This window comes from Gossypium raimondii, chromosome 9 (assembly GCF_025698545.1).
Source record: "Gossypium raimondii isolate GPD5lz chromosome 9, ASM2569854v1, whole genome shotgun sequence".
NCBI lineage: Eukaryota > Viridiplantae > Streptophyta > Magnoliopsida > Malvales > Malvaceae > Gossypium > Gossypium raimondii.
This window is the reverse complement of record NC_068573.1, coordinates 10299780-10326035: the sequence shown is the minus strand read 5'-3', so window position 1 is coordinate 10326035 and position 26256 is coordinate 10299780. Positions and strand designations below refer to the sequence as shown.

Here is a 26256-nt window from a genome sequence, read left to right as displayed (position 1 = left end):
AATTACAAGTTAATCAATTACTTATCTACTTGAGTTATAAATTATTTGTGCAAGTCTAAATAAAATTATTTATAAACTAAAATTAAACTATTAACTAAACTAACTAAGCTAAACTTTCTTCCTAATGTTTTAGATAATGTAAATGATTAAATGATGGTCAATTGATTAGTTAAGTGCTAATTAAATTAATGAACCTATGCCGATTATATTGGTTGCCACTCTTAGTTAGGAATCTCCTCTCGTTCTCAGCCTATACTAAAAGATACCACCTAAGTTTACCTTTCGTTCTCACTACTCAGCACGATTATATTGAACTATCTAAGGATAAACTCTCCTCTCGGTCTCATTTATCTAGGTTTTTCGCTAAAGGCGTCAATTCTAGCGTATTAAGTATTTTGATATAATCAAACAACCAATTAATCAAGAATAGATATTAAATTAAGCTAACAAACAACCAATCAACCAACCATCTAACAATTTAGCACATTATAAAGCTTAAAATCCAAACAGATATTCCATCAAACAATTAAAAAGCGTAATACAGAGATAAGTATAAGAAATACTCATTTAGATGTGAAATCAATGGCACCCAAAAGCTTCATTAATCTTCATTTACAAAGTCTTTTACAAGAAAGAAGAAAGAAAACTACAAGAATATAATCTACTCTAAAAAGAAAAGAGAAAACCTAAACTAAAAATGGAAAGAAAAAGAAAAGGAAAGGAAAGGAAAAGAGAAAGAAAGCCTAACCTAAAAACTATAAACCCTAAAGAAACTATTTAGCCACACAAAAAAAAAACTAAAATGAAAGGCTTATAAAGTTGTATTTATAGCCTAATAACATTTAGCCTAACATTGACCATTTTGCCCTTAAGTACTTCTACCGATAAAAGGGTGCAAGGGACCCAAAATCAAGCTTGAAACACCTCACAAACATGTCAAAATATTCCTTATTTATTTCCATTCATTGATGAACATTTCCAAAGCTTAAAATACTTCTATTATTATCCCAAACATCATAAGTTGACCCTATAACAATTACCCACTTAATTCTAAAACAATTTCCATTTGAATTTCACTTTCATCACAACATTTCTATCACTTAAAATACTAACAACTTAATTATGCACATGCCATTCTAATAACATGATTTAACTTCACAATTCATAAATCATACCTTATTGAAGATGAAATGTGATCCATCTAGCTTATTCGAGCTCCTAAGTATTATCTGCACGCTACGTGCTAAAAAAACACATTAAGCTTCATAGAAGCTTAGTAGGTACCCATCTGAATCATAATTTTAATCAAGCATTATTAATTTAATTAATATCGCTAGCTCTTAATTTCAGTTGCCTTCACTTTATTAATGCACTATAATATGTCAATTTATATTTGGTATAATGCGTTTAGATATAATAATGCTCACAAATTATACCTCTTACCACTTATTTTTCTCTTAAGTCAATAGTCCATAGTTAACTCACCTGAACAAGTAGGATATGTGGAAATAAAACTGAAATGCACTGAAGTGCAGAACCACTGAAATGCTCCAAAGAGCCACTATCACTGAATTGCACCGAAGTGCCACTATAACTTAGTTGCACCTTAGTGTCATTATCACTATGTTGCACAGAAGTGCCACTATCACTGAGTTGCACTAAAGTGCCAGTATCACTATGAGCACTGAAAGTTTCTTAATAACATACCATCTATATCCAACATTTCCATATATTGTCTACTTGGGCATTTATATTGTCATTTTCATCGCCATCACTTATCAATTAATGACATAAACTTTATACTCTTTATAATTTAATCTTTATTTTCATGAAAATCAATATTCACTAAATTATCACTTTAATATCACTTGAATTAGATTCAAGCATTTTAGTTTCACACTTCTAATTTTTACACTCTTTGAAATTTTGTCCTCATTGCATCAATTTCACTATACTAAACCTTACAATCTGTCCAAATTAGTCCTTGCTAACATATAATTCAATAACCCTTATAAATTCACTTCAATGTCACTTTCAATTTAACTTACTACCATATAAAACTTCATTTAGGTCCACTAAAATTATTTCATAACCTTCTTTTAGCTTCACTTAACAGATTATCACTTTCATTTTCATTTTCAATCACTTAGTCACTAAATTTTCACTTCTCATATAAGTATGATTACTTATGACATTCACATATTACCACCTATGTTTACACTTCTTCATACTTTAAAGTCACCTACTATACCTCATTGCACTAATTTCATCTTTTTTAATTAATGCACTTGACACATATTACTTAGCTCTTTCATTATTTTATTCATTTGAATATCAATTTTCAAATCTTATACACTTTAATATTTATTCATGAAATTTACACTTATGGTCACTTAATATCACTTTACAATACTTTGTCACTTATTTAATCTACATCTTTTAATCATGATTCAATATCACTTACTATACCCACTTTACTAAATTCATTTCATTACTAGTTAAATCACTTCTCACTTCATAATTTCCAACTCAAGAATACTTATTTACATCTTTCTCTAAACTTTCAAATATTATTCAATTTAGTGTCACTTTCTAACATGTCTTATACATATCATAATTATTTCCACTTTCACTTATCATGTCACATATATGTCAATTTACTCATTTTAAACTTAAAATATTTCTAAATATTATTCCTCTCCATCAATTTCACACTATTTAGTGTTTTTAATTTATTTTCATTCTCTACACTTAATTTGCAACATTTTCAATTTAATTCTTTGAAAAATAAATAGAGTGAATATGAGTGCTTACCTTTCTTTTGCTAGATTTCATTTCCTTACTTCTTTTCTAATCCTTTCACACTTTTGTCACTTGCTCTCATTTATCTATAATATTTTCATCACTTCTTTTCTTTCTCACTTCATTGACATGTTAGAACATAAGCAATTTCTTTACTAGAAATCACTTTATCATATCTCTACTTTAACTAAACATAAATTTCATAAGAAAATATTTGATATCTTACATTGTCTCTTTAATTTCTTCTCTATCTTCTCAAATTTCTTCACTTCAAACTCCAATTTCTCACTTTCATAATGATAATTGAATCCTCTAGGATATCTACTTCACTTTTCCTTTTTGATGGATTTGGAAATTCTCAAAACTTTAATCCTTCTAAGTCTATGGTGTGTTTTAGCCCCAACACCCCAAGAAATCAGAGGCGGCACCTTAGTGATGCGTTGGGGATATTGGTGGTTGAGACGATGGGAAATTATCTTGGTCTTCCGCTTATCATTGGAAAAAAAAGACAGGGGCTTTTCAACACATTCTCGATCGGTTCTCTAATAGGATAAATGGTTGGTCAAAAAGGTTTTTATCCTATGGTGGCAAGGATGTTTTTATTAAAGATATATTACAATCCATGTCTACTTATGCTCTTTCAGTTTTTCTTTATCCTAGAGGTATGACTGATGAGATGCTTTCAAGGATGCGAAGTTATTAGTGGGCTAGCAAAGCCAAAGGACGCAAATGGGTGATGATGGCTTGGGACACATTGTGCAAGCCAAAGGGAGTGGGCGGCCTCAGATTCAGAGACCTTAGGCTTTTCAGTATTATGCTTCTAGGGAGACAAGTTTGGTGCCTTATTAACCACAAATATACCTTGTGCTTCTATGTCCTCAACTCTAAATATTTTTAGGATGGAGATGTGTTTCATCCTAAAACGGTCGATAAGCCTTCCTTCGCTTGGACGAGTATCTCGACTGCAGCTAAAGCCCTCAAAGCAGGATTCGATTGGCAAATTAGGGACGGTAGGAGAATGACAGTTTGGTTGAAAATCTGGGGTTTTGAAGGTCTTGATGGTAATACTTTAAGTGATCCTAGTGTTGACATTCAGGAAAGGGTGGTGTAAGACTTATGGAAACCTAATCACCTTGTTTGGGATGGTATCTGGGTCTGCAAGCTTTTTGGTGAAATGGTGGGGGAGTAGATTTGCGAGCTTCCCATCAACCCCAATAGGCCGATAGATAAAGTTATTTGGTTCCATAATAAAAATAGAAGTTACACAATGAAATCGGCCTATTCGCGGCTTATCTTCAAGAAGGTTGGCTTTGGTCCACATCGACTCTTTTGGAAGATCATTTGGAAGCTTCAGATACTTCCTAAAATTCTCTTCGTGTGGAGATTGAGCCATGATTTTCTCTTGAAGAATGTTCAAATCTCTTCAATTAAGCAAAGCTTTTGTAAGGGATGCTTGAAGTGCAGTGATGATGGAGATGAGACAACCTTTCACGTTCTTAAGGAGTGCACGAAGGCCTGCGCGATCCTTGCTCTCAGAGGGCTTAATGGTAGTCTTCTCAAAAGATTCATGAAAAATGCATTGATTGGTTGGAGGAGACTATGCATTTATTGGACAAAAATGTATTCGAAGATTTGATTACGATTCTTTGGAATTTGTGGAATAGTCGTAACAATGCTATCTTCCGGGGTAAAAATGAGGATGCTAGGGCCATTTGGAAATGGGCAAATGTGCTTGGCGATGACTTTCGGGTACACAACCTGACAAGCAAGGAAATTTTTCCCATGTCACCAAGGCCCCAAAAATGGGAGAAGCCCCCGATCGGATTACGGAGCTGTTTTGCTATTTTGCTCATTTTATTTCACTACTATTTTGCTCTCTGTTTTTCTCCCAAACTTTTAAAGGTCTCACCTTTTTCACTCTTACAGTTATCATCTTCTTTTCCATTGCTCGACAAGCACCATCCACTTCCACTATTTCACACCCTCATACATTCTTCAGCAAGGCAGCAGAAACTAATTACCACCAAAACATTTCCAAACAACCTCTGTGCTTGGAAAAGGGATTTCTTTTTCAAGATAGGGACGGAGTATACTAAAGCCATTTCATCTGTGGTGGAGAAACATGGATGGCAAGCTTTCTGTCTCCTTCTTGACGATGTTTTCCCTCAAGTGCTAAAGGAAATTTATGCTCATCTTAGTTCTCCTAAAAATGAGTTATCTATGTGCGAGGTGCCTCAGTACTATTTGGTGCCAAGTCTATAAATGCACAATACGGGTTTTCTAATGGTTCAAATGAACACGTGGATTTCCTTAAGACAAAGAGAGTAGAAAAAATAAATCACATGCTCACTGATGTCTGTGTGGAAGGCACCAAGTGGACGATATATAGGAATGATTGTTACACCGTTGATAGGGTCACTTTAAAGCCCCATTGTAGGGTAAGATATAATTTCCTCAAAAATTGTTTCATCCCATCTACCCACAAATCTACAATCTCAAAGGAACATCTAATACTTCTTCACTTGATTATCATGGGACAAAAGATAAATGTTGGGAACATTATCTTTCGAGAGGTCCATCACTATGCCTTGAAAACATTGGTGCTTTGAACTTTCCATCGCTTATAACCGCACTTTGTTAAAAGGTTAAGGTTCCTCTTCAAGTCAATGAAGAACGAACCCCTAACAAAGGTGTCATTTCTAAGAAGTTGTTGTTGGAATCCGAGGAGGAGGAGGATGAGGGTGAGAACCTACTGCAAAGAAGTAGACCACCGAAAAATAAAGAGAAGCAGAGAAAACTAAATCTATCTAAGTTGACTCTGAGAAGGAAGATGCTGATGAGACTCAAGCCCCTACACCTGCCAACACTACCACTACCACCACACTAAGAGCAAAAGCACCTATAATCGCACGAGAATGTGTAGTTCATCAACTAATCGATGAACTCATGAAATCAAACTCTGATTCTAAAGATGAGCTACCTATTAGTCAACGTAAAAGGAAGTGTTTCAAGACAACTGCTGGAAAAGCAATCCCAGCTAAGAGTGGAAACTTCGGGCCACAGAAGCGTTACAAATGTGCTGCCAAGAAGTCTACCAAACCAACTTAAGAGTAAAAAACATTTTGTTCAAGCTTTCATTTCTAATCTATGCATTCATTTTTCTTTATCATTGCATTTCTATACTTGTAAATATATATTCTCTAACATTTTCCATTTTTCTACATTGAGGACAATTCATCCCTTAGGTTTAGGGGTGTGTTGTGCATATATGTTGCATTAGATATGTATGTTAATATTTTTTGTCTTGTCATTTACTTTGCCATGACATACAATTTCCAAACAATTGCTAAACTTTGTTAAGTATATTTTTTGTCTATGATATTCGATGAGGATAACAATTCTTTAATAAATTTAGAAAACTTTTCAAGTAGTTAGGTCTATTTAGCTTAGGATAGCTATTTGAAAATTGATTCTTCAAAGTAGAACAACCTAAGTACCAATGCAATGAAGTCTGTAGTAGGATTCTTTTAATGCATCTAGAATTTCTTAATCCTAAATTCAATAATCTATTTCTAAATGATAAGGAATATCTTAGCAATAGTTTTGCACTCTAATGTTTTAATTTATTGAGTAAGTCAATAATGCTTTGTTTGCTCCATCGCATTATTGATCAGAAAAATGAGTTCAAATAAGAGCGTTTCAAAAAAAGAAAAAAAATATGTTAAATAATAATTTAGGGACACTCTTCTTAAGTGTTGGACTGAGTAGCTAAAGAGGTAGTTTTTTGCTCCATGCATCTGTTTAGTTAAAAGCCTTAACTTTATAAGTGAATTCCATTCAAATTATGGCATGATGTAATATCTGGTCGTCTAGTGTTTGCTTCATTGAGGTTGTCAAGTAAAGAAATCATGTGACAAGATGAATTTCCTAAAGAAAGTAATAATTATAATTTAAATTTTTAATAAGTAAGAATAATGAAATTGAATTTAGAGGAAAGATATTTTAAATATATTTGAAGAGGTCTGTTATAGCCATAATTGCATAATTATTTAGGAACTTTTATTTTTAGGAAACATTTTCTGCACTTCATTTGCTAAACAAGTCTATAAAACTCGAACCATTTTTTCTTTATTTAGAAGACTGCTGAGAATAGAGGTGAAAAATATATTTCAGATAGTCTAGTGATATATTTGGAAATTGTAATGTTTAGGCAAATTCATGCATACTCATACATATTTGCTTAAGGACAAGCAATAATTCAGGTTTGAGGGTGTGATAACTCTTGAAAAGAGTTATATTTCAAGCCTCTAAACTAAAGTATTTGCTTGTAATTAAGAAAATATATTTTCATTTTAGACATATTATTAGAGTATTGCATACTAAAGCTTTTATTGTGTTTCAACTATATATTTATGTTACTTTTAATTGTTGGAAAGAATTTTGGTAGTCTTTGGTAGTAGGTACAAGTATGATGAAAGAAGAAAGAATAAGGAAAAGAAGAAGAGGAAAAGAGAACAAATGAGGTGAAACATTACCATGGCAAATGTTGGGATAGATTACCAACAGAAATGCCATGGCAATTCCAGGAAGATAACGCAGCATTCAATCCACGTCACTCTCAGCCAGCTTTACGTGTACTAGATAAATCACCCTGAAAAAGAAGAGTAAAAGATCTATGCTGAGATGGACGGATCTACCCTAGAAAAGGAGGAGAGAGAAGAGAAGAAAGGACACACACGGATTGTGAGGAGAAAAAGAAAAGAAAGAGAGCAGTTACTCTCTGCAACACAATCTAGTGGAGTAATTCAGAAGAGAAGAAGAAGGAAGCAGCTAAAGAAGGAAGATCACAGATGCGAAGAAGGGGAAAAGAAATTGGCCTTGGGTTTTGCGTAGAATCTGGATAAGAAGTTAGAGCGCAACAAGAACTTTCTTCAGTGCTGCCTTTGTTCTATTTTCTTGGTTTTGAATTTTGTGATTTGTGAAACTTGAAGCATGTTGATGAATTATTTAATTTTGGATATCATTACCTAACCCGTGAGTTAATTATCTTCGGGTTGGAATTATATGGGTGAATATTGAATTCATTGTAATGCCCATGACATGCTTGTGATTAAATTTATTGTTTCATTCTATTCTAGTTTATTTGGAATACATGCAAGCTCTAGCCATAGTTGATTGCATGTTATGAACTTAGGTGGATTTGAATCTAAAAGGATTAAATACATTGGATTATTAACTGATTGGTACAGGTGAGTACTCAAAAGAATATTCGCAACACTCTAGACATAAAAGATGCGATCTGTACAGGTATAAAGCGTTAGTCATTTGTGAGTCTTGTAGACATATACAGACTTTAAATAATAATCAAAGTTTAACTCTCAAAAGAAGTAAATTGCAGTAGTAAATATTTGGACAGTATTTTAGTCATAACTTTGCCATGGCATTACTATGTTATGAAAATATTCCCTGAGTAATTCCAACCTTTATCATTCTACAGCAGAAATACTCTCTACTTGTTCCTTGTGAATTGCCACGACATTTAGATTAGTTAGTCATGTTTTAGTTATAATTGATGTTATTAGTTCATTCATTCATTCCCTTCACCAATTTATAATTTTTTCCTTTTTCACAATTTCATTCTGTAAATCTTCAGTGATGCTTACCAATTCAAATCAACTTTCGATCCCTGTGGTGATGATACTCACTCATCATTATATTACTTGAATTGATGTGTGCACTTGCACAATTGCATTATTTACACGCAACAAGCACCAAGACGACATTATAATCCTCGATCATCGGATCTATGAGGTGAGAGGCATGATTGAGTCATTCATCGATGTTGAAGTAAAATGTATTAGGCACGATAGAAATAAATTTGCAGATTGGCTTTAAGATCATTCACCAAGAATAAGTTCTTCAATTAAGGCATGTCAAGAACATTCACAATCCATTTATCGAATATCTGTCCTTTCTTTCCATCACCGAAAGTCACCCTTCTAATAGGAGACTCCTCAAAATAAGTTAGATAAGACCGATTACCTTTCATGTGCTAAGAGCAATCACTATCAAAATACCATACTCCATGTGATTAATTTGCAACTAGCATACACCTTGTTTCCATCTTCACTCACATTTTTTTCTATTTTTTGACTCTTAATGCCCCACAAGGAATAGACACTTCTTTATGCACTACACATCTCCACCTTAGATCATGTGGCATCTTGAAACATATAAACCTTATATGTCTAGGGGATCCACAATAATGAGAAATCACTTCATGTGAAGTGAGTTCCTTCTTGGCACTCTTGATCAACACGAGCTTTGAGCTTTCATTAGTAACACTAGAACTTGAGGCCTTCACAAAGATTGTAGGACTCTAGATGATAGCCTTCCCTTTGTCAAGATACCCTAAGCCTCCATTTCCTAAATCTCACCTTCCAACTTCTAAGATTTCATCAAGTTTTTTGCTACTGGAGATGAATTTCTCAAGCATGACTTTAGTTTCAACAATTTTCTTCTTGAAGTTCACAAGATTATCAAGCTCCTCTGCTAGAAGAGACTCTTTTGCATCTACTTGTTTATCCAAGATTGTATTTTCATCATTCAATTATTTATTCTCCTATGACAATTGAGAGTTGATTTCAAAGAGTTGCCCTTAATTTCCTAACATTTCCTTGAAGTTTTCAAAAATTCTTCATCCGAATCAATATTAGAATCTCCATTAAAATCTTTATCATCTCCTTTGTCAGTATTTGTAGCAAAAATAATAAAATTATGATGAATATGTTCTTAATCAGATCCACTATATGAATCCTCATCACTTAAAGTTAAAAAGAGTGACTTCTTTTTTTCTTTTAAAGTGTTAGCACATTCAGATTAGATATGACCATATCCTTGACAATCATAGTAGTGGACACCTTTCTTCTTATCATTCTCAAGTTCCACCTTTATGACTATTCCCTTTGGTTTGCTTCTAGGGACAATGGCACTGCTTTAAACTTCTTGAACCTCATTTTCTACTTCTTGAGAGCCCTATTAAAGTTTTGTATGAGTAAGGCAATCTACTCCTAGAGATATTCAATAGCAACATTCTGGGAAGTTAGTACTTCCTTACCCACTTGAACAACAATGTTTCTATATCATTTTGCTCTATTGTGTTTAGCCTCATCAAAGTTAACATCAAATGTCTGTAAGGAGCCAATAAGTTCATCAACAGCCGACCTTTCAAGATCCTTGGCCTCCTCAATAGCAGTAACCTTGATGAAAATCTCTTAGGAAGAGATTTCAACACCTTCTTGACCAGTTCGAGATTGGAAAGTATTACTCTCCAAATGCAAATGTCTAATCTGAAAAATCATACAACTCTATATAGAACTCTCCAATAGTCTTTGATTTTTGCTTTCTTAGGCTATCACATTTGGATGTCAGAATCTGTATCTTAGATTGTGTAACGTTGGAGGTACATTCATCAACTGTCTCCAAAATATCCCATGCCAATTTAGCCACAGTACATTTTGCGATCCTTTTGAATTCCTACAAGTCTACTCTAGAGAAGATAGCGTATAAAGCTTTAAAGTTGGCATTAGCAAGCTTTTCTTCTTTGGTTTTCCATTAAACCTCTAGCTTAATCATTCTTTCATCACCGATATCCATCTTGGGTGGTTCCCATCCGATAAGCACTGCACTCTAGGCCTTCTCATCAATGGACTTTATGTACACCTTTATACGTGCTTTCCAGTATGCATAATTACCAACCTCAAGCATAAGGGGTTGAGAAGTAGACGAACCTTCCATAGCTTGAATCTAGCAACACCAAGAATCTCCACTAGTTGCGTTAAGTTGTAGGCTCTGATACAAATTGTTAACCTGAATGTTTGTTGAAGAATAAGCTAAGCGCTTGGAAGGTATGGCTAAGGTAGTGGAAACCTCTTCACGTTTGGTAACAAGAATAAAACAAGGGACTCAAAAATTGTTTACGGAGTTCGATTTCCCTACATTTGTGGAGTCTAGCTTAGTGAAAAATATCCACCATCTTCAACACTAACAATAAGTGAACCTAAATCTATCACACACCTGTGACAATTTTCTCACATTTGTACCTTGAAGATTGATACTCTTCCCACTAAATTCACCCCTGTGAGCTTAGAAAGTAAAACCACAACTCAATCGGTTTTACTGTCACAATGCACTTATAAAATAAAGTTCCTCACTACAGATTAAGTGTTATCTCTCTCAGTAAAATAACCTATATAAGTCTCTCAATTATATAGAATATTTCGAGACTTGCTAACGTAAAGAAGATCTATCACAATCCCTATTAAAAAGCAACTAAATGAGTTGAATACAATATAAAAATAACAATCAATTTAAACAAGGGTTGTTGTAGCTAAGTCTTCAATGATCCATTCCAATTCTACTTCATTGATCTAAGGGGTTTGATAAGTGAGATCCGATCCTCTATATAAGTTCCCTTAAGTGGATATCCATTGATAATTTAGATATGATCTACAATCTCACACTACACCAAAACAGGCTTTTAGCGGCGCTTTTTAGCGTCGCTAAAAGTATTTGCGGCGCTTTGCACAGCGCCGAAAAAAATGCCGCTAAATAACGCGTCGCTAACTTTAGCGGCACTTTTCCCACAAACGCCGCTAAAAACCACGACCTTTAGCGGCGCTTTCCCCACAAACGCAGCTAAAGACCAAGACCTTTAGCGGCGCTTTTCTCACAAATGCTGCTAAAGACCAAGACCTTTAGCGGCGCTTTTCCCACAAACGCCGCTAAAGACCACGACTTTTATCGGCGCTTTTCCCACAAACGCCGCTAAAGACCAAGACCTTTAGCGGCGCTTTTATCACAAACGTCGCTATAGACCATGACCTTTAGCGACGCTTCTAGCAAAAACGCTTCTAAAAACATAAACTTTAAAAAAAATATTTTAATCAAATAATATTTATTTTATGATAAATATTATATTATGTTTTATTTTTAAATTTGAACTTTAAATATACTTTTAAGGATAAATAAAAATATTATTTAAATTAAATTTTCTATGAAAATTTTAACTTTAAAACTAAATATAAAAATTAATGAATTTAGTTTTAGAATTTAAAATAATAAATTAATAACACAATTAAAATCCAAAAGTTAGAACTCAAGTTGTCGTAAATATTAAAGTAAAAATAAAATTTAGAATCAAAACTAAAATAAACAATGGAAAGATAGCTACAGAAAACATTTATCCTCATGATAAAATCACATACACCAATGCATACAAAATAAAAACTTAATGCTACAGAAAACTTAATGCTACAAAATAAAAATTTAAGCTTCCTATACATACACCAATTTGCTATAGTTATCTGTCTCATTTATCCTCCTCTCCACTCTCGCAGTCTAAACCATAAAGAAGACAACACCACCAGTGTTTGATGGCTCCAAACCTGAAAAGATTAAACTGATCATTGACTTGATTCATTCTAAGTTTATATGCTAAGAAAAGATGTTATAATTGTGTTCAGAAACACTAAGTTTAGGATTATATAATTTTCAGATTCATTCAAATGCAACTTTTAAGACAACTAATGTTCAGAACATAAGCTGCAGTAACTTTCAAGTTTGAGTCATTTGTTAGAGATGACAAATGTAAACTGAAAGTAAATTATACCTTAAGACATGTATCAACATCTTCTAGATCACTCATGTTCTCAGATTCAATGTATTCCGTGACAAAAATAAATTATAATCCTCACTGAAAATATACAAATTTGGGCTAGCTGCCCCATGATCCACGTACTGCTTTTGAACACAAAGAGCAGCTCCTTGACCAAAAACTGCGGTTGCTTCTTCAGCAGCACCTAAAATAATTGAACACAAAAGAACATAACTTAAATATCAATGAACATATGAGAGCAAGTATTAAATGATGCTAGAACAGGATCAAATGGAGAGATAAAGAGAAATATTGATTGAATAAAAAATCAAGCCAATCTAAAACAATCAATAGAGCCCTTTAGGTGACAAACCTAATATGCTCAACTTATTTTATTTCTGACCTTTACAAGGCCCACATTAAGTTGAACGAACCTGTCATATGGAAATACATTAGTAATGTTCACACTAAATAATAATGCAAAAATCCTAGAGAGTTCAGTTTCTATTAAAAGGGACCAAAATAGTATGTGTTCTGTTCTACTTTGCAAGTCTAAGATAATGGAGATTTCTGAATTAACCACTCAAAATCGCCAACTTTATCAACAAGTTTTATTACTTCTTCTGTATGTGGGGTAGCAAGCTCCATGAAGTAAACTGTTATCTGCCAAACCAAGTTTCTTGAAATTTATAGACCAAATATGAAACATTGTTATAAAAACAAGATAAAGTAGAATAGTGTACGAATAAATGAACACCTGGATTCAACTCTTGGATTTCATATATCACATATCCTTTAAGAAGAAACTGTTATAAAACAATCAAAAGAACAAAAACCCAGAGAGCTAAAAATGAAGAAAAATGTCGATAAAGCTCGAAAAAGAAATTAAATTCTTACATTGCATAAACAAAGAAGAAAAAGAAATTAAATTCTTATGACAAAGCTTGAAAAATGTCGGCAACTTGTCCGTCGATCTCCGCTAGCTCTTCGCTGACCGCAGCTAAAGGATCCATCTTAAAACGTTAGAGGTAACAGGCTAACTTCTCCCTCAAATTTTAATTCAATCTTCAAGCATTAAATGAATTCGCAGAGAACAAATGAAGGAAAATTTAAATTCTTTGTGCTACTTATTGACAGCAATGACGAATCAAAGAGTCGTTGTGAAACAAAAGGGGCAAACCTGGAAGTGGGGAGGGAAGGAAAGTTGTGAAAAGGGTTAAAAGCGAGGAGATTTCTCACATAAAGTTGAAAAGGGTTCTAGTTCTCTGTCTCCATCTTCAGCTGGCGTTGGTATGTGGTACTTGCTGCTAAGCAAGGCTATTAGTTCGGCTTCTTAAAACCTAATACAGAAACACTCACAAAAATTCCAAGAATGAAAACCCCAAGAATGAAAATCCAAGTTCATGGTTCCATCAGATCTGACTACCACAAAGCTCGGCGCTTTCCTCACTGAACCAAAACAGTATTCAAAAACAATTTTTTTTTAAAAAAATCTGAAATGAAATGAAAAATGAAAAAAGAACAATGAACCGGAGAAGGATCTACGAGGAGAAAAAGGAAAATTTTTGGAATCGAAAGATGGCAGCCCTTGGATTTGCACTTGCAGCTGCGGATGTAAAAATGAAATTGAAATTTATTCAAAACAAAATTGAAATAAATTAAACAAGGAAGAGTGAAGTTTGTACGAGAGAAGGAGCAACACAACTAGGCGGAGAATTTTTAAAAGTGAAATTGGGGGTTTCAAGGGGGAAATTTTGGGATGAATCCGCGGGCAAAAAATTTTTTTTGGCATTTTTATAAAAAAAACTCAGGTAATGTCTATTTTGTGGCATTTTTTTCGAAAACGCCACTAATAAATTTAACTTCTTCTATTAAAACGGCGTCATTTTGAGAAATTTTAGATTTTATTATTATTAGCGGCGCTTTTTAAAAAATGCCGCTAAAGGCACGAGCATTAGCGGCACTTTTCAAAAATGCCGCTAAAGGCCCGAGCATTAGCGGCGCTTCTTTAAAAACTCCGCTAAAGGCCCGAGCATTGGCGGCGCTTTTTTAAAAATGCCGCTAAAGGCCCGAGCATTAGAGGCGCTTTTTCAAAAACGCTGTTAAATGCCCCCCAAAACTCAAAAAACGGCGTCGTTGGGCTTAGGTTTTTTGTGGCGCTTTTTGAAAAACGCCGCTAATGCTTATTTTTAGCAGCGTTTTCCAAAAAGCGCCGCTAATGCTAGACCTTTAGCGGCGTTTTTTAAAAAGCGCCGCTAATGCTTGATTTTTAGTGGCGTTTTTTGTCCAAACGCCGCTAAAAGCCTGTTTTGGTGTAGTGTCAACACATCCCAAATATTTGGTTCAATAAATTTCCAATAGCACAAATATGAAAACAAGTCATTCTGTCGCAAGGGTTCAAGGAGTAGGCAATTTGGTTCAATAAATTTCCAATAACTCCTTCAGACACTTCTTTAGTCTTCCCATATTTTTCAATAGGGACCAATTTAAAATTCGAATCATATTTGGAGGACATTTAATGAAATTAACTCTTTTTTTTTTCCAACTTTTAACAGAAAAATATATATACATGTGTTTTAAAGTATACGCAACACTCTTTGTTTTTAATATGATAATATCTAATAACTACAAATTGCTTCGCTGTTGCAAATAAAATACCACTCTTGACAGCTATAATAATTTGTCTTTTCCTTTAGAAAATTCAAAAATAGAAATAAATGAAATTTCCGTTGCCAAGCATTACCATATTGTTTTCTTCTCTATACATTTTATGTGTTCTTTGCATTGCCTTGTCCATTATTCTTTGAGGATTAAAAAATATCAGATTAAAAACAAAATTTAAACCCAGGACATGACAAATATTTAAGTACAAAATTGTTAATAAAATACTTGAGTTGGTATTACTTATTAAATTAAATTCAAATAATTCGAAAATATTTTAACTTATTCGAAGCACTCTAATGACACCTATGAGAAAGGGTTGGAAATTTTAGGTCACGGAGAGAAGTAATTTCTTGATGGGTTAACTTTTATGTCTCCAACATAATATAATATTATATGTTTTCGTTTTCTTTATTGAAGAATATATCTATGGAGCAAATCAGAAGCTGCCAGGGCAGGCCTTAGTCTCTTTTTTTTTTCAAATGTAAATGGAAGTAAACATAAAGATTTAAAATATATATGCATATTATAGGTTGGTGAGACTCTTTCTTAGCTTAAGTTGTTGCATGTGGATGATATTGTTTTGGTAATTGATTGTAGACAATTATGGTATGCTTTTTCAAATACTTATTTTGATATATCGGATTTAGATTGTTGACAAGTGTGTCTGTACATTAGTTTTAGCTTTCAATTATTTTTTTTGTTGGATTTATATAAAGTAATTCTCATTTTAGCGTGGGCGATTTTATTATAGTCGAACTACTTTGAATTTGTTACTTATCTCTTTTCTATCCATGATATCTTAGATGATGATTGTTCTTATGTTTTATGTGAGAACAAGGGAATCTAGATTTGAGTGTATCCGGTAAACTTAATGACTTGATCTAAGTACTTTCCTTTTTATTTTCTCTTTGATATTCCCTTATAAAAAAAGGTATGGTTTTGATTTAAGAAAGGAAAGAAAAAATGACTATAGGTATGGGAGGAAACAACCAAAACCATATGACTGAATGGCACAGCTATGGCCATATCTATGTGGGACATTTCATTAGGAGTTTTCAAATTTCATAAGCCCCACAAGATAGGAGTAGTAGTACTATTTTATATAAAAACCTTTTCATGGGTTTTTTATTTGTTTACTTATTACTAAATTATTTATGGGATAAGATTTTGAAGTGTTCCTATCATTTACAAAACTTGACTTTTCTTCATTTTGGTAAGAAAAAAAGGACCTTCTTCTTTTGTCTTGTACATTAAGGCCATAGAGTGGTTCATCTCTCTCAAACAAACATAAAATCTTAGGGATTCTAAGACAACATACACTAAGCTAAGCAATAGTTAGCTATTGACTTAACTCCCAATAATTTTAATGATAATATTGGCTTCTTTTTCCATAGCTACTTTTCAATTTTAGAAGTTAGACATTTTTCGAGGGTAAAACTTAGATATTAGAAGAGTTTTTTATTATTATTATTATATTACAATATCAAAATGGTTTCCTTTTAAACTTGTCTTAATTCATTTATCCAAATTCATCATTCATTTGATATTAAAATTTTAAAATATTTTATTAATATGTATTTTAGAATTAATATAAATGTAAAGAATTTTTAATTAAAAAATAGTTATTGAGATTAAGTCGAACTGTCAGGTCTATTGGACAACTAAAGTACTTTAATTCACATCTAGAGTAGACTTAATAGCAAGGATTCCGCACATGTAAACGCATGAATTTTAACCATGTAGTAACCAAATCTTTCCCTTATCATTTACTTTTGCACTCTAAAAGGTAGTATATATGAAAAAATAACTAGTTTAATATATAATTTGGCTCATGATCTTCGTAATTTTTTTTCAAATTAGTCCTTAATTCTTCTTGAATCACATTAACCTCTAAAGATAGCATTTATTATACATTATTGATTCTTATGATTAACACCATTAATTTTATAACAGTTGAGTGACATGACTAAACACAATGATGACACATGAACAAACAGGGGACAACATGTTTCTTCCTATTTAATTATTCTAATATATATATTCAATAAATGTAAATAAGTTTTAAAATATAAGTAATATATGCAAGTTATAAAAGTTAAGAAAATTGAATATATATATATATATATATAATTGAAAAAACAGTTCAAATTTACAAAATAATATTAAAATATAGTTAAAATTTTAGAAAATTACAAAAAAATGAAAAATATTTAACGATTCAAAGAATTGACTGATCAATATTTTTGTAATTTATTTTTAAATTTTATAAAATTTTAACAATATGTTCTCTTTTATTGAGTTTTTAAAATATTTTTGAATTTTTAACTAATTGTTTTGTTTTATGTTTTGAATTATATATTAATTTTTGAATTTTTATAATATATATTTCTTATATTTTTCTAAAACAAGTTTTTTTTAAAAATTTTGAAGTTTTTTTTTACAATTTTAGAATAATTATAGAGGAAGACACTTGTTGTTTTCTTGTTTGTCCGTGTGTCACATCCTAATTTCGCCACATCACCCAAATATTTAGAAACTAACGGTGTTGACCATAAGGACCAATGTGATAAAAAAATCTAGAAGCCAATTTGAGAAAGTTATCAAGTTTCATTTATTGTCGTTAACTGGATACATTTACAATATGCAAACGCTAAGAATTAAATTTATTATCATGTCAAGTTTAAGAGTGTCATATATTATCTTTCTGTCACCCAATCAACGTAGTTAATAAAAATTAATAAAATTAAATAATTAAATAATTATTTTGTAATTTTTCATGTTTGTATATCTATACATACACGTAGGTGTATATATTATGTGTACTTCTTACATTACAATGAGAGTGGGGAGGGTCCAATTATTTAAATTAGGCCCGATTCATTGGGATGAAGTGGCCTATATATGTGTGCCATGATTGGCCCAGTTAAGACCAAAGAATCAAAAACGAGTTCAGTTTCACCCCTCGGATTAATGCAATCTTTTCATTGAAAACTAAAAGTAAAGAAACAAATTTAAGATTACCCAAACCAAGAAGTCATCGCCAAATTTACTTTCTTTATGAAATCAACTCTAAGGACTAAAATTTTTATGATAATTTAGATGTTTTGAAAAGCGTTAATTCAATTAAATTTTTGTTTATAATATTCCCACTACATAGGACTTTATTCAATCGGTTATGCACTATATTTGTCCCTATAAAATATCAAAAATTAATAGGTTATCTATATTTTAAAAATGATTGTTATTACTGTCTAAATTTTACTGGTTAACAGTTTTTAACTTTTCGTTGATGAAATATTTTGATTTTACTGTTATAACATTTATTCTAATCTAAATAAATAAAAGCAATTTAGAGTTTTCAAATAAAGAAATAATTATGTTAACAAAAGAAAAAGAAAAAAGTTTTGTTACCAGTAAAAATAAAGAAATAATTAAGTGAGTAATATTTAAAATTTTAAAACACATTGTTAATTTTGATAATTTTAATATAAAAATATTAAGTAATTATATTTAAAATTTAATTACATAAGATTTGTTCAAAATCTTAGAAAGCTTTAAACTAAAAAGTTACATGCATTTTTTTTAATATATACATGCCTCCTTTTTGTTAACTCTAAACTTTCTTTGATAAGTGCGATTTAGAAATTTCAAAAAAATTAAATAAGGAATATTATTTGGTAAATTGATACATAAGCGGGGTTAGGGATTGACATGTGTCCTATAAAAATATATTGTCGATGTACCAAATATTTATCCTTTAAATAATAAACTTCTAAGTATCTATGATTCATTTAATAGTTTTATTATAAAATTAATTTAATTTTGCCTCATAAAAACATAAATTATATATATTTAATAAAGTTAATTTATTTAAAGTATGAAAACATAGGTGTCTTCCCTTATTTAAGTAATTACTTTTAATTCACAATCAACAAGAATTGACATCCTCACTAAAGATTCACTCAAAGCACTTAAAGCACTCAAAGTGTTTAAGGTTCAATAAATATTCACTCAAAATTAAATTTCCATAAGCTTGCTTGAAAATCAAATTTCCACCACTATAAAATGATATGCCACATTAATCAAAAGGTCTTTAAGAGGTTATAATGGGGCTTAGGTTAAGGGTGTGAAAAAAAACTAGAAAAGTTGGTTATAATCGAGATCGAGTTGATAAATTACAAAACTAAAAAAATAAATAAATGTTGAATTAAAAGAAAGTGCATCAATCAATACTATTCAAGAATAAAAAGGAGTTTCTCAATAAAATATGAAATTAACTATTCAAGCTCAATTAACAAAGAATTAATCAATATTTTTTTCCGATTTTTTTAAGTAGAACAATAAGAATTAATTCAGCAATTCAAACAAAATAGCATAGTTAGGCAACTAACCAAATCAAATCTCAACAAAAAGGGGGTCAATAAAACTGGAAAGAGTCACAACGAAAAAAAATGGGTTATGAGTTAACATTCACGGGTTAATCAAGAAAATGTGTATTAGGCTCAACAGGGTTCACTAAGGGTTAATTCAATAGGCAGGTTTTTTATAGGTTAAGTGGGTTAAAACCTAAGTGTCTTTATCATCTCAGTATATCAAATCAAAGGTGTGGTCTCGATAAGCATAATCGAAGCACGTTCTAGAATAACAAATCAAGTTGACACACTCATAACCAATAATAAAATGAGCATGAAAAATGTATGCTCTATAGGCTCAAAATCTCACAAAAAATCATGGTTTTGATGTCACACTTGCAAATTTAAAACTTCAAGATAATACCACAATTCAGGGAAACAACCTAAAATTTTTAATTTCTGAAAAATACTCATCATGATTGACTCTCTATGTCTTAAAGTTTAAATCAACCAATGCACAAATATCTACAAATTATTCCAAAACAGCATCATTAAAAATCTGAAATTGAAAACAATTCACTCTAATGGAAGTATGAGAAAATTACTTAAACACAAGAAATAATTCAGGGATTTTCTAATAGTAATATAAATATCCTCCCCACACTTAAGACATATATTGTCCTCAATGTACAAACAAATATAAGCATAGAATAAGCAGAATCTCATAAGAGAGGGAGAAAACTGAAACTGCCCTAAATATAGATGAAATCGCCAAAATAGTGAAAACCGAAATTGTAGGCAAATCTAAATGTAGTGCATGGTTCCGAGCAAACTAATAAGAAAATAAACGCAAATAAGGAAGAAGATTAAGAGGTTACAAACTCAACTAGAAACAACCATAAAAATAAAAATAGAGTTCGATTGAAAAATAAACTAAAGAAGTCAAAGAAATAAAAAAACTAAAAACAAAAAGAAAATGAAAATGAAAAGAAAATAAATAAATAAGATTAATGATATTCATCGTGAGAGTCATCGGGATCGTGAGACGCCGGCGCTGTAGAAGAAATGTGGAGATGCTGAAAGATCTACTACAAGGTCACATCAATACTGTTGAACCGCTTAAAACAGTGTTGCTCGAAATGAGTGAACCGCTTGGAGAGGTCCACTAGGGCGGCAACAGGAGTAGTAGTAGGGTGACTCTGAGGTGAATGATGAGGTGGATCCTCATGATAGAAAGAGACATCATCAATAAAGTCCGCATGCTCATCTGAGGGTCAGAATAAGATAATCGGTATAGAGGAGGATCTAGTCCACGTAGTCGCTCGATCATCCTCATCTGACTTATACTCGATAATCCCTACGAGGACATCTATCCAACTAGTATGAAGGAGGAGGACTGTTTTGGAGTGTCGAGGAGGCCAGAATGTCATGCGAGGTGAGTCACGTAATGGCCTAAGTAGATAGGACCCTTCTTATTGCGTTCTGTCTGATGGCGACAAGCTAGGGTGATGAAGTTGGCAAGATCAAGGTGTGTCCCATCACCATGCTCCAAAAGAAATATGCGTCGAATGTACCGACAACCCCGGTACTCTCCCTTCGATTGGTCAATGTGTGGACCAATATGGCATGAATATAGCACAAAGCCGGAGAAAGGGAAGTCACCTTCAACTAACTCGAGTCGTAAGACGTTGTACTAGCCATAAGTTGTGTCCAGCATAGAGACGACGAATAATGGATGTGCCGGTATAAAGTGAGAAACCCCTCGACATTCATGAACCCCTCAGTATAGAGTCTTAAAGTAGCTCTGAATTCTGGGACGCTCAGATAGCGCATCGTATCGCCAAGTCGAAAAGTAATAGTGCCCATCTCATCATGGCTCGACATCATGTGCTGAAGAACAAATGTTGAAAAACAATATAAGGTCAGCTCCGAATTGGTGGGCTCGACGATGGAAAAGAAAGAACCTCAATGACCTGTCGCAATCAGTGCACGGACTCGATCAACTAGATGAATATGCTCCAAGGCTGCCCAATCAATACAACGACCTAATCCTAGTGGCCACTGTCGGAGATGCTAATAAAGGTCCTCTTAAAGGCCCTGTGAAAATCGTAGACACGGATGGTGTGCCCCGGCAGAAGGGCCCGAAGAAGAGGTCACGTTTGGAGTCTTCCACTTTTTCAAAGCGGGGACTGTGACCTTAGATTTTCCTCTCGTGTTCGTCATGACGTACCTAAAATAAAAGGTAATCTCCTAAATCAACAGGAAATAAGATGGACGAAACACAACAATCATAATAAACACAATAATGTAGTCCAATAAAAAACACGACTAATGAACCTAAACGAACAACGAATCTCAATGAAATACGAAACACATAATAAATAAAAAAATAAGACAATGTGAATGAGAATAAAATGAAAACAAAGTAATACAAATAAAAACGAAATTTAATATGCAAAATAATACGAAAAAGACAAACAAATAATCGTAACAACTAATCCTAATAAACGAATAGAAAACCGAACCAAAAAAAAGTACTGGATGAAATTGATACTAATCATAATAATAAGAATAATAAAATAATAAACAATAATAAAAAAGAAAGAAAAAATACTAAGAATAATAAAAATAATAGTAAAAATAATAATAGAAATAAACAATAAAAATAATAGAAATAAACAATAATAAGAAAAAGAAAAGGGTAAGCGGTGGAGCACGACACCGATTGACAGTGGTTGGAGGGGTGCGCATAGTGGTTGGTCTTCGAAAGATGCAGGGAAAATGAGTAGGAGAGGGGGCAAACGACCAGTGTGATGAAAAGGAAGGGGGAAATCAGGGTCGGGGTGAGGGTGAGGGTGGTTGGGTCGATAATGAAGGAAGAAAATGAGGGGAAAGGGAAAAGGGCACGGGGAGAGGGGAGAGGGGAAAAGTTGTTCGTGCACGAATGGCTTGGACGCATTTTGTCGAAGGAGGAAGGGAGGTAGGGTCTCGAGGATGGGGGCCGAGGTGGGCTATGCGCGGTGGTGTAGGATGTAGGGGTGCGAAGAGTTTAGGGGAGGAAGAAAGGGGAAAGGGGAAGGAAGGGAATCGTGGGTGGGGCGGCGACGGTGGCTGACGTGTATGGAAATGAGAGAAGAAGGGGGCGAAGAAGACGGTGGTCGAAATGGGGGTTAACATAGGTAGAGGCAGAGCGGCGATGTGGGGGCTTTGGGATAAGGAAAAAAATAAAAATAAAATGGGGATTAGGGTTTTAAAGGGGGACACGGTCGTGTTTAGGCCCGTGTTGTGTCTATGGCCCTTGTACTATCTGACTTGTAATTAAATTTGAAAAATTAACTCAAGTATTAACATGGCCTTGGACATGCCTATGTGTCCAGGACGTATGCGCCACATGGCTATGTCGCCAGGCTGTGTGGACCACCTCAGGCCGTGTAAAAATTGAATTTGGCAAAATGAAGTCCTAAGACATGCCCGTGTGTCCAATCCGTGTGGCCTACACGACCATATCTTCACATCGTGTAACTCTATGTAGAGTACCCTTTTGTGCACATGACTTGGGACACGCTTGTGTGTTCAAGCCATGTGACATACATGATCGTGTTGCGAAGCCGTGTAACTCACTGTAGAATACCCCCAATGTGCACACGACTTGGGACACGCCCTTGTGTCCCGACTGTGTGGTTCAAAAACAAATTTTTAATTTAATTAATTTTAAATTAACATGTAATAAAATTTAAAAAATTGACAAAATTTAAACACTCAGGTTGCCTCCCGAGAAGCGTTTATTTAGAGTCTAAGCTTGACTTACCTTGTATGCCCATGGTTAGGGTGGTTCCTGGAGCCGATACTCCTCTTTCCCGTTACCAATTGTAATACCAAGATGAGGTGTGAGTCAAGTACTATTTACCTTAAATGTGTCAAACTCATAAGGTGTGACCTCGACTGTACCATATGGGAAGACGTTCAGTACCGTAAATGGGTTCGATCCGCTTGACTCAAGCTCTGAAGGGAAAATTCGTGGATCCGATCTATCTAGTAGTACTTTTTCCCTAACCTTAAATTGGTTTGTTCTCAGCACATGCTCATCATGCTGTCGTTTTGTCTTTTGATCTTGTTTTTTGGTTTCTTCTCAGTTTACACTCACCATTCATCTAGTTCATCGAGTTGTATCATTCACTCTTCATATATTGCTCGGTTTTTGTCACCTTGACTAAAACATGGCTCCATCATGTCTTCATGAGGGATTTCTTGGAAAGAGGGTTGAGCCACATGGATACTAACATTAACAGAACGTTTCATATCATCTTGCTCACAAAAGACTCTTACAAAATCACGTGCTTGGAGAGTAATCTTTTCGTCACCTACACGAACCACAAGTTCACCCATACCAACATCAATAATAGTCCTAGAAGTGGCTAAAAAGGGTCAACCTAAGATCAAAGGTACCTCACTATCCTCATCTATGTCTAACCCAACAAAGTCAACGAGGAAAATGAATGTATCGATTTTCACAAGCACATCCTCAATAATAACCCTAGGATATATGATAGTTCTATCCACTAGTTGAATACTCATCCTAGTGTGTTTAGGTTTCCCAAGTCATCTTAACAGTACAATTGAATAACAACTAAGAATAATTTCTTGTTGATCACAATCCACCACAGATAAGATTTACACATTTCATTAAATAAGCTTGATCAGAATACTATAGCTTGTCATTTTCAGAAATGGCGAATATTACTCATTCGGCCAGGTTCCAGATATATATATTTATCGTTCTGCAATGTTTCTCACACAAGCTGACGAGTATCTGCAACGTAAGTAGGACCTTAGCCATTTCCACGGTTCATTCATAAAAATAGAGCATTTAATTGATTGACTAAATCTCGATGCTGCTCATACAAGCTGTTGAGAATCCATAACTTACATAGGATTCTCAGCCATCGAATTAGTCCAAAATATCATAATAGAAATGTGACTATTACATTACTTCACATCCCAGCCCAAGGCCTAATCACCTTAACTATTTGTTTTATCAACTCTCAAATTGATTCCAATAAACTTCAAAATTATACAATGTAATCATTTATTCTTTTTTGGAAAGAAGCACTATGTATAAGAATTAGAAAATACAAACTTACGGGGCTGATTCGTAGTAATAGCCAAGGTATAAGGACTACTCCACTGCCTTGTCTTTTCCTTGATCCTCCACACATTCATGATCTATAACAATAGTTTCATTTAATCAACTAAAACCAACAGTAAAATTAACGCAGTTCATGCAATTAAGTCCTTTTTACTACTTTACAAAAATTCCCTCAATATTTCACTTTTATTCAATTTAGTCCTTAAGCCCCAAACATGCAATTTAACCATTTTTTCTTAAAATCTAATTTAGCCGAATCATCTATGAGTTCCCAAAAATCCATATTTTTAATTATTTCAACTCAAGTCCATGTTATTTTACCATTTTAGTAATTTAGTCCTTAAACGCTAAAATCATTAAAAATCACTTTACAAAATAGTCCTATCTAACAACCAAGCATAGAAATCTTTCAAAAAGTTCAAGGAAACAACTCAATTCATTAATAGAACAATCCAAAAAATTTGACAGTTTTACAAATTAGTCCTCGGGCTAGCTAGATTAAGCTAATACGAGCTCAAAAACATAAAAATTACTAAAAACGGACAAAATTTCACATACCTATCAAGAGATTTAAGGTAGCCGAATGTCCTAGATCTCCCCTAGGGTTTTCTTATTTTTAATTCAATGAAGAAGATGAACCTTCATTTTATTCTCTTTTAATTCCTTTAATTTCCATTTTATTTTTCAATTTACCATTTTGTCCTCAATGAATTCCCCTTAATTTTAACCATCAAAGACTCAAAATTGTCCATCAACTCTTAACTGGTATAATTACCATTTAGATACCTTACCTTACCCTTTAATTGGCATTTAACAACTTTAATTAAAGGAATTCTACTTTTGCAGCTTTTACGATTTAGTCTTTTTTTACCAAATTAACTAGCTAAAAGATAAAATTTTATAACCAAATTTTAATACGACCGTAATGACCTCGTAAATATTAAATAAATAATATTTATGGACTGAAAAGTCAGATTTGTGGTCCCAAAACCACTGAAAAATGGGTTTTTACCAAATTCACCATCAAAACGTCCCCTAATTACAAATGATTAAGAAACACACCTTAAATAGACTTCCAAAGCACTAAGAATCCATCGATGCTTCCTAATTAAATTGATCTAAAAACTCAATTTTACAAATATACTTAACCTATATGAATTATGATTTAAACTATGTGAAGACAAATCTAAAGACCCAAAAACACCACTTACCCATTTCAAAACCTTAATGGATGAAACTGAACACAAACAAATAAAACTAAAGAGTCAATACCAACTACTAATGTTTTGATTATGGCAACAGTGGAACAATAAGAACAAAATCAATGAAAAGAAAGGATGGTGGAAAAAGAAAGTTCAATGGAAAAGAATGTCAAAATTAGAAAATTGATAGGGAAAGTGAAACTGACGTGAGAGAAAAAAATATTGAGGAAACGTGATAGGAGTTTGGGATTTTTATTATTTATTTATTTTCTCAATATTTAAAATAAGGAAAAATAAATAATTAAAATAATATTGAATAGAAACCAATCAAATTTTCTTTTTTAATAGTTGAAACCAAAAAAAAAATCAATCATAATCATTGTACATGATGATTCAAACCTAAGACCCAAGGGGGAAACCTGATGCTTAACCTCT

General features: G+C 33.0%; 1 protein-coding gene and 1 long non-coding RNA gene across 3 annotated transcripts; one reads left to right on the top strand and one right to left on the bottom strand.

Annotated features, from left to right (window-relative positions):
- Positions 1-3541: 3541 nt before the first annotated feature.
- Positions 3542-3913, top strand: LOC128032550 (uncharacterized mitochondrial protein AtMg00310-like). The gene is made up of 2 exons (XM_052621157.1): positions 3542-3634; positions 3701-3913. Exons 1-2 carry the CDS (start codon positions 3542-3544, stop codon positions 3911-3913), a joined length of 306 nt encoding a protein of 101 aa, XP_052477117.1.
- An 8118-nt stretch (positions 3914-12031) lies between these two features.
- On the bottom strand, positions 12032-14258 carry LOC105798399 (uncharacterized). Of its 2 annotated transcripts, XR_008189124.1 has the most exons (3): positions 12831-14240; positions 12473-12662; positions 12032-12248 (listed from the first exon to the last, which is right to left on the bottom strand). It is a non-coding gene; the product is annotated as an uncharacterized LOC105798399 (long non-coding RNA). The 2 variants fall into 2 exon arrangements; XR_008189123.1 differs by having other exon boundaries at positions 12473-14258.
- Positions 14259-26256: the final 11998 nt, after the last annotated feature.

Coding starts and splice junctions, on each gene's coding strand:
- LOC128032550 (XM_052621157.1), top strand. CDS start 3,542: ATGGCTTGGGACACATTGTGCAAGCCAAAGGGAGTGGGCGGCCTCAGA. Junction 3,635..3,700: donor TTATGCTTCTAGGGAGACAA/GTTTGGTGCCTT, acceptor AAATATTTTTAG/GATGGAGATGTGTTTCATCC.